The 9829-nt window shown below is 36.4% G+C and overlaps 1 protein-coding gene across 1 annotated transcript in view; it reads right to left on the bottom strand.

The window, feature by feature from the left end:
* Positions 1–4472, bottom strand: part of LOC107568612 (EGF-like repeat and discoidin I-like domain-containing protein 3) — a 72693-nt gene extending 68221 nt beyond the window's left edge. The window contains exon 1 of the mRNA XM_016254579.1: positions 3987–4472. Within this exon, the coding sequence (XP_016110065.1) occupies positions 3987–4050 (64 nt within the window). The 5' untranslated portion in view covers positions 4051–4472. The remainder of the gene's footprint in view (positions 1–3986) is intronic.
* Between the last annotated feature and the right edge of the window lie 5357 nt (positions 4473–9829).

Consider the following 9829-nt stretch of genomic DNA (forward strand, 5'->3'; position numbering starts at 1 on the left):
TGCTCTTAAATGTGGCGAGACATTCGGCATGACGTGCCATTTTTTATTTTTCTGGTTAACCACTGCACAGGTGTAGTTCTTTTCATGATGTATTTTGTCATAATAATTGATGTAAGGTCGTAAGAAAATGTTTTGTTCTATTTTTTTAGAAATACTTTTGATTATAGTTGGGTAAATGTATACTGGGATTGAAGCGATGTAGCTTGGTAAATCTTGTAATGCCAGGATAAAGGCTACTAATGGCTGAATAAAACAAAAGAATAATGATAAAGGAATGAGGATAATGTGTCATACCTGGCGGAGGTGTAAAAGGTTCGTCGCGTGACAACAATAGAATTATGAATGGGGCAGTTTGCCGGGCCAGACATGAGGAGACATCTTACAGGAGAGCTTACAGGGGTCATAAATCAATTTTATTAGCCTTTTATTAGCCTTTGAAACTCTCTAAAAACACACATGACATGGTCTTAAAAAATATTTAATAAAATTCACAGTTTTAGAGATTATGTCCTGGAATTTGGCATTAGTAGACTTGTGGCTTTAGCTTCATTGTGTTTCTAAAACCATTTACCACAGCAACATATTTTTATACATTAAAAAAAAAATGTTTTTAATATTTTTGTTTTTATGTTTGTGCTTATATATCTCTATTATCATAACAGTTCGAGTAATTCTTATTCTTGAATAGTAAACTTTGAAGTAAACATTGAAGTGTCAGCTTTGTGAACATATGTTGATTATATATCTAGTCAGAAAGACTCATGAGCAGCAACCTTTTAATTTGGGTATGTCATTTGTGCCTTCATGCCGAAAATGCCGGGTGACAGCAAAGGGGTTAATCACCGTTCTATATTAATGCGCTGCATTAATTGATGCGCACGCAGACACAATGCTCGCACACAGAGATCTGAGATCGCACTGAGAAAAAAAAGTAACATTCAGAAGCTCATAAACCTGTTGCCAGCACTGCCATGCGACTTTTATTAATTGATACTGAATCGCTACATTAGTGTTGTCACGGTACCAAAATTGTAGTATTCGGTACCAATACCAGTGAAAATCCACAGTTCTCGGTACCAATTTCGAAATCAAAGCAAAACACAAAAACATGCTAATTAAAAAATGTGACTATACTTTCATTTAATCCAAACTGTGTTCATATTTAATTTTAAAGGGCTTTTGAAAACCTAGAGTTATTCAGCCAAGAATAACAACTAAGTTAGCTAAAAAAAATTAAATAAAAGAACAGAACTGCTTTTCTGACTGATATGACACAATGTTAACCATTTGTACATTCTCTAACACGCATATTTTAGATTCACAATTCATTTAAAAGACTCTGGTGTGTAAAAATAGTAAATATCATCATGTCCTCCTGTTTTTTTATCCTAATAAAAGTTATAGGAGCATTAAATAGTTAATAAAGAAACTTCATTCTAATGTTCATTATATTAGCGTTAGCTACGCTTATGCTAACGATTAACTACTCTAATAACAGCGTTCATTTCAATCCGACATTCAAATTAAAATATTGAATAGTATTAATAACAGAAGCGGTGTTTCCCCCAGACTTGCACTCTATTTGTGGCAGCATATATATGCAAAATCATTCTCTGCCAGCAGGAGGCACTTGTAGAGCGGGAGAGATAGACGTTTCCCCAGAAACGGCTATACACAAAGCAGCGCTCAGCTCACAAACGCTGCTCAGGCATTACAGGCAAGATGAAATGAAAATGACATCCATAATTTTCTGAAGACAGTCGGTTTCCTTCAGAAATACAGTTATATAAAAACACCCGCCCCGGGTTTTGACTTTGACATGTGCAGTGCTCATGTTTATTCAACGAAGTCAAAGCCTTTTGGAAAATCTATTTGTGGCAGTCAGTTTTGATATTGTGGCGGGCCACCACAAATAAATCAATGTATGGTAAACACTGATCTAAATGTTAAAAATTAAAATGAAACTTACCTGCTTGAACTCTTTTATTTGATCTGGGTGTCTTTAAAGTGTTTTGTTAGTTTGGTGTGTTTCCTCGTTTTGATGTTGCCATGTCTCAGTGCTTTTACGAAGAGAGCGCAGCTGCGCACCTTTTGGATAGCGCATCAAGAACCGGGTTGACCGGGTACTTGGTACCACCAGTACTTAAAAAAACCTGGTACTGTAACGTTTTCATTTTTTCAGTACCGACTTAGTACCGAAGTACCGGGTCTTTTGACAATACTTGTTTGCAGCTTCATCTTACCTCGCTCTCTTTAATGTTAAACTGTCACTTCGTGCTCTGCTTCTGTGAACAGTAAACCCCGCCTACTTTTATTTGATTGGCCATCTCAGTCATTTTGACGTTGACGAGCGCTGTTAGACCACTGAGTCTTTGATCTAAAGTGCCTAGTAATATGTGCAGCGGTCGCACGCACATCGGTAGACTAGCGCAAGTTAATTCTCACACTTTAATAGTATTTATAGCTCCTATCAGGCTGTGTGGCTATGAGAAGTTATTACATCAAAATGTACATCAGTATGCAGTTTTCCCTATTGCTCGAGTGCCAGCGATTATCCCTCTGCGTGCCACTGTTGGCACGCATGCCGTAGGTTGCCGACCCCTGGTTTAGCAGCTTCAGTTTAAGTGGCAGCACAGAGCGTGAGTTTCTTCCACTTTAATACAAGCTATAGCATGACATAAACATGAATGAAGGTATGTTGAAAGATACAGTACAATTTACCAGAATATATCATGTCTCATATAATCCTGATTTAATCTTAATTTATAAGATTGATTATTACTTCATTATTACTAATTATATATGTATATATGTATATTATAACATGAAGACCTTATGTGCAATTGCGTTACATACAAATGTTTTTGAGTATTTTTTTAAATGTGAAAATAAATATAGTCTAATTTAATATAATAGTGTCGTTGTTCATTTTAACCTTTAATGTACCAAATGAGAGGGTTTCTTGTGTCGTTTACAGCAAGAAATAATAATATAATTCTTATTAATATATCTTAATATAATTCTGATTAATCAGCTATCGGTAGTAAAATTTCATATTGGTGCAGCCCTACTTTTAAGCAATCCATTATTGACAAGTATCCCTTTTTTAGTTTTTAGAAGTATCTATTCTTACTGTATTACAGTGACTAGAATATTTCAGTTTTACATTTACAGTTATGTATTTGGCAGACTTTCTTCAAAGCATGCACGTATTTGCATAGGCCTACTAAAGTCTCATTACATACAAAAAAAGCTGAAAGACACTAATAACTATTTGGATAATGACTTGCAGAAAATGAATAAGCACTTTGGGCAAGTATTGATGAGTTTATTTGTGCTCTTTAAATAAAGTGGATTGATTGGTTGTTTGATCAATTAATTGACTGATTTAAATTAAGTACTATATGTAGAGAAGCAGAAAATAAATAAGCAGAATGACTAGTATATATTAATTTAGCCACTGTTGACAGGCTATAAGTACTAGTATCTAAGGAATAGTTGGTGAACATGAAAAAGATGTTCATACTAGTCACTACTGGATAACCAGAAAATAAATAATAAGAAATAGTACAATAAAAGCGATACTTATTTTTACGGTTTAAATGTTACAACAGCTTGCCATAGATGTAAAAACCGTGGGAGTACGATCAGGAAAGCCGTACAGCAGCCTGTCAATGGGATAGCGCGCAAATAATGTCTCCCTTACTACCTTCACTTGCCCAATAAATACAGCATGAGCTATAATGAATGGCATTTCAAATATCCGCAACTAACGTGCTCATATAGTTGCTGCCAACTAATCATGCGTTCTGAGGTTAATTATAGGACATGTTGAGACGCACAACATTTTGTTGTAAACGAACATTTAAGGTCATTCCTTGACGTGCTGAATTATAACACTTCTTCTATTGTCTCCCCGTTCTTCTGGAATAGAAAGTTAAACAACATCATTCATAAAAACGGAGATTATGCGCTCTGCCACTAACCTTTGACGAGATGCGAAACAGCGAGGTGCACGCAGAAGGCGATGGAGACAAGCAACGGTCCCATCCTCACCGAACAGCAGCAACGAGTTCCAATGTTACAAACGTTGAACGGTACAGACGGTTAAAACTTCTGAGGTACACGAAAAGGTCTTCGACTAAGTATCTCCCAAGACAGGTGTCAGTTAAGTCCGTGTTTTTCTCCCAGGAATGGTCAGCGGAGATGAAATAAGTGATCCTCTCAGGAGTTCCTCTTGCCCTTCTGCTGCAGTGGCGCGCGGTGAGATAACGGAGACTCCGCGCGGGTCCCGATCAAACGGTGATAGCGCTCGAACAGTGGCGCTGTCTTACTGATAAAGACGAGCCTCGCTCCTCCCCAGCAGCCCTGGAGCCTCCAATACACAGAACGAACGGCAAAATTCAAATGGGTGGGACACTGTCAGTGTATTTCACTTCTCCCCGGGAAAGACGCGCTTTTGCTCTGAGGTAGAACAGGTACAGCGGTTTAACTGTTCTGACCTCCCTTCCGATCACAGATTTATCACACTCTCTCTTCTCTCTCTCTAGGTGAGATGAGGTGGGGAGACCGGGGATGGCTGTAACAATGTGTTGTTAACGCGCGTTATTTATCTAAAACTTTGATGTGATATTCCCATATTTATCTGCTACAAATTCAAAGAAGGTACAACAAGTACCAGTGTTACAACCCACCTTCACTACCTGGGTGAGTTATGTTGCAACAGTTGAAACATTTTCATTTTATGCATTTATTTAATGGTATTATGGTAGCCCTCATCACTACTACAACCCAAACCCATTTCATTTCAAAGAGTTTAATTTCAAAGTATAAAGGGTAAACCAATAATACATTTCTTAATTTAAACCATAACGTATAATTGGAAATACATGTGGAGGCTAACATCTCAAAACATAAAAGCAGAGCTCAAGAATTGTGTTTTTGTCCAGTTCATGGAACAAAGTAAGAATGGCTTTATTTATTTTTAACCCAAACAAGGGTCATCATTTGCTCACCCTCATGGCATCCCAGTATGACTTACTTTCTTCTTTAAAACATGAAAAAGTCTTTTGTTATGTCAATGGTCAATAAAAATGTCAGTGGTCAATAAAACTCTTTGGTTCCCAATATATGATTCCCACTGTGTGTGTGTTCCACAGAACAGAAGAAAGTAAGTCATACAGGTTTGTAAAGACAAGAGGGTAGTACGATTGACTACAGAATTTTTATTTTGGGGTGAACTATCCCTTTAATGAAAAAAAATATATATTATTTCCAGTACATATACTTTACAAATACATTGCTAAAATGCAAATGTTAGCAGGGCAATTATAAGGGGGGGGGCACTGGTGCAACCGTGTGTGTGTGTGTGTGTGTGTGTGTGTGTGTGCATAAAGACTATACAAAGTCCCATGTTGTGCAATCTTAGTACACTGGAAATTATTTCAATCCTCCTGTCCGCTCAACCAACAGAAAAACAGAACAGATTATGGTGTTACAATTCACTCCAGTCTTCCCTATACAAATCCTTATACTAGTCTAGGTAGTAATCTCTATTTTAAGGGATAAGTACTTATCGCATTTAGTAATTCCATTAATTTAATGGACATGCAAATTTGTGCAGTATCTATTTGAATACTTGAGTCATTGACAGACTGTGGAGTACTTTGAAATCCCACATTGAAATATAAAACAATTTAAAGCAAACCAGAGCTGTCAATTTAACACACCACATTATACCCCTCATTAGTCTAAAAGGAGTGAAATCTTTATGCTGGCTGGTTCAGTTGCGGATGGAGTTTGGGATACTTCATCATGGCCTATACATTTAACTGCCAGTCCCTGGTGATTTGATATGACATTTAATTAATTACACACAATAAAGTGGAGCATCTCCATACACATCATATCAGACACAGCTGGTTACCGGCATCCAAAAATTGCTAAACCCTTTCCTAATCCTCCAAGGATTACTTTAGAGGCTTATTGCTCTTCCTGTATGTAACATGTGTGAAGAATAATAGCTCATACCTTCAGGGACACTTCTACTTTCAGGTTGTACCTGAATAAGACATGTTAATGCTGAATGCATTCATATGCTCTGCTGTAGCCATATACAAAACAGAATAACTGTCTAGTGCCATATGGTCACGCAAGAATGCGGGAATATGAATTATTGAGTTGCAGCAAGATGTAATATTTATCTTACATCAGGATTCATATAGATTTAAAAAGGTGTCTCTCCTGACAAAATACTTAAATCAATATTCAAGGTTCAGTACAAGTTAAACTCATCAACAGCACTTGTGGCATCATGTTGATTGCCATGAACATTTATTTTCACTTGTCCCTCTTTGAAAAAAAAAAAAAAAAGACATTAACGCTAAAATACTCAGTAATACCTGTAAAAGTTAAAATAGTGTTTCAATAGCATAGAAAAAATATATAAAATAGGTAAACAAACAAACAAAATCTAGGTAAAGTGACATACAATTAACTTATTTATTGCCATGACCCTCTAACTTCTGAAACCCTAAAAGTACTATACAATGTTGGGAATTTATGCAATTTATATAGTTACTAATTTAACATGTATTTTAATGATCCTTTTAACAGAATTGTTTTTTTTTTTATATATATATAAACTTTGTCAAAAACTGGCTTCCCATATATTTACATTGCATATGCTTCATCTTATTTTGCTAAATAAATCATTTTAAACTAAACTAAATTTCACTAATAAATGCATAAATGCTGTTGGAGCTTTATTTGTACCAAACATGGGATATTCCTTTAAAGCAACACTTCCTGTGGCTCTATAAATAATAGCAAATTTCTGGATTCTTCAGTGTTTATCACCTATACAGCATGCTGTCAAATATTAAAAAAATGACATGCAATACCTTTATGACTGCTATTTTATATTTAATGTATATACCACCTTATACCTAGGCCTGTCACTATAACAACTTTTTGTTGTGCGATATATTGCGCCAGAAATAATTGTGATAAGCGATATTATTGTCATTTTAAAGACCATTTTATGCCACTGAATATATAATCATAATGTAACAGCATAATAATGCAAGAAGGCCTACACACTTCCAAATGACAACAAACTTTAAATTTTTAAGAATATTTAGATCATGGAAATTAAGTATCAAAATATTGGATACCTTAAAAAACCTGAATAAATAGTAAATAAACATTTTCTAACAAAAAGTGCAAAGTAACAAGTAGAAAAAAAGAAAAATGCACAAAGAACTTGTGTGCAGATTTTTCCATCTACAGATTTTTCCCGGACCTTCTTTTCTCTGTAAATTAAGGGTGCACACTATTGCTGAAAAACACAATCACTACTTAGCAGTCAGATGTCTGTATGCAAAGGCACAGATCCCTAAACAAGGCCATATCTGCAGATTAAACTTTTTTTGTAGAAGCATTTTTTAAATTTGAACTAGCACCTCATGACTACACCACTTTATGTATGAGAAGCTGCAAAAGACACAGGCGCAAGTGAAATGTACAAAACATGGTGACATACATTTTTAAGTAAATATAATGGCCGATTTATTGCGTCACCAAAAATTATTGCGGTCATGTACATATATTGCGCGATAAGTCGATATATTGATTATTGCGACAGGCCTACTTATACCTGTGGAGCGCTTAATGTTGTCCATTTAATATACAGTTGAATGCATTAAAGGACCCTCTTCAACATTACTTGAGAGATTTGTTTTAATCCTTTGAGTCCTTTTCTAGAAGTAGGGGATTTGAATAGTCTTTTCAATGTTTTTTTCTTGCCTTCCATCCATCCTTCAGCTGCCTGTTTTTGAATTTTGGCAGTAGTAGCTCTTTTTCCATGTTCATTACTCTATTCGCTCGTTCAATCCCCACGGCACTAAGAGAGGAGATGTAGGGAAGACAGAATTAGAGACACTGCATTAATTCACCAGAGAATATTACTTCTGTCTTCCTGAACAGCAGTGGGACACAGCAGTGCAATACCCTCACAAAAGCCCCTGAGCTCCTGCTTCAAAGGGGAAATGCTCAAATCTCTCTGCGAATCATGATCTTTAAAATATACATTTGCATCAGTGTTTCCACAGGCTTGGGAAAGCGGATCCGGCAAAGAATCCATTATGTTGCAGTGAGGTTTTTTTTTTTCTTTTTCCGTAAATGTGCAAGACCATAATAACTGCGCTCTGCCACTGTGTTGTGTTCTCCATCTGTTCCTCTGATGCATCAAGCCAAAGAGCCCTGTGGAAATTTTGTGAAGCACTTGGCCTAAATTAAGAGGAATCCGCACTTTCAATTTTAACTGTGCTTGAAAGTTATATTTGTTCGATTTTGCTGACTGCTGGTCCCGTGATGCATTTATATTAGTTTGCTGGCTGTCATACACTGAACCGTTGAATGAAAAATGCTGTTCTACTTTGTGTCCCCAACAGACAGAGCAGAGGTTATATTATCCCCCATTTAAACAAGCCAAGAAACATAAACGACTGGAATCTATGTGGTTTTCCTGCTTAATGTGGAGCTACTGGAAACTGGAATTTTCTATTGTGTCCTCATTCTTCAAGCATATAGTGGCAAGTGATGCCATGTAAATCTGCAAAAAAAAAAGGTTTAAAAAAGTAACAAAAAAGTTACAGTATATACTTCAGTATATACTGTAAGTATAGTATATACTGTAAGTACATACATTTGAAGACCAAGTTGCATGACCTGACATGAATGCAGTGATAGTAATAATGCTCCAGTGTTACTCTCATCCTTATGTAATATTTGCTAGCTAACAAGCAAGACAGTTATTTAGCTATTTTCCATGACAGAGTAATGCATTGTTTGATTTTTTTGTAGGATTGCGACCCAAGAATGGGTTTCATGTCTGTTCTGATAGAGCAACCCTCTACATTGCGAGTAAATCACTCGCATATGCGACTAAATCTTACTCTGGGCGACTAAATAATGTCTAACATTAGCCATTGGCTAATCATTTCTTAGATTTTACACACCAGTATGTGTGTGAGAGGCGTTCAACACAGATTTTCACTCGATAAACACGCTGACTAAGCGCTTGAGAGTTTCGCTCTCCGTCAAGTGATCTGTACTATTTGGATGCGCTCAATGGTTCGTCATGTACTCAATGGATGTGCAGTATGTAGCACGCAGAGCACCTGTATTTGACGTACCGTAAACTAGTGTGAAGGCGCACGACTCGCCGTCGCTTTACTGATAGCGCTGTGTTTCTCACACATGCAAAGAGAGAGAGCGAGAGTCTTGCATACCATGCTGAATCGACGCGCTACATGTAAACTATATTCGTTGTTGTATTTTCCTGTCAAAATAACAGAGTTCATTTAGAATTATTCAGCTTTTAAGAACAAGCAGAAGATATGCCGGTTTCTCGGCAGTGGGCGGAGCTAATGCGCGAACAGCTCTCGTTGGCTGATGCTCATTTATTACCGTCCCTGTTTTGATTTCAGCAAATCAGTTCGCGCAAACGCTGACAACGTGATTAATATTCATGAACCCAGCAGATAATAGAAGTAGTAGTAGTAGTAGTAGGAGTAGTAGTGGTAGTAGTATATTTTAATAATAATTACTATTACCTATGACCAACAATATCTTAAACACCACCACCAGTCCCAAGTTTAGTTAAAATGACAAATATGCATTCATTCATGGTTACCAAGTTTTAGTTCTAATCCCTAGTTGTATCATTAAATAGTGCTTAATTATCATAATACCATAATATAATGCTTGATTGGCTGAAGTTTAGAGTGCACATTCAGTTATTTAAGAAGCTGTTCCATTTTACAAA

Source organism: Sinocyclocheilus grahami, unplaced genomic scaffold (assembly GCF_001515645.1).
Source record: "Sinocyclocheilus grahami isolate Dianchi unplaced genomic scaffold, SAMN03320097.WGS_v1.1 scaffold1262.1, whole genome shotgun sequence".
In the NCBI taxonomy this organism is placed as follows: domain Eukaryota; kingdom Metazoa; phylum Chordata; class Actinopteri; order Cypriniformes; family Cyprinidae; genus Sinocyclocheilus; species Sinocyclocheilus grahami.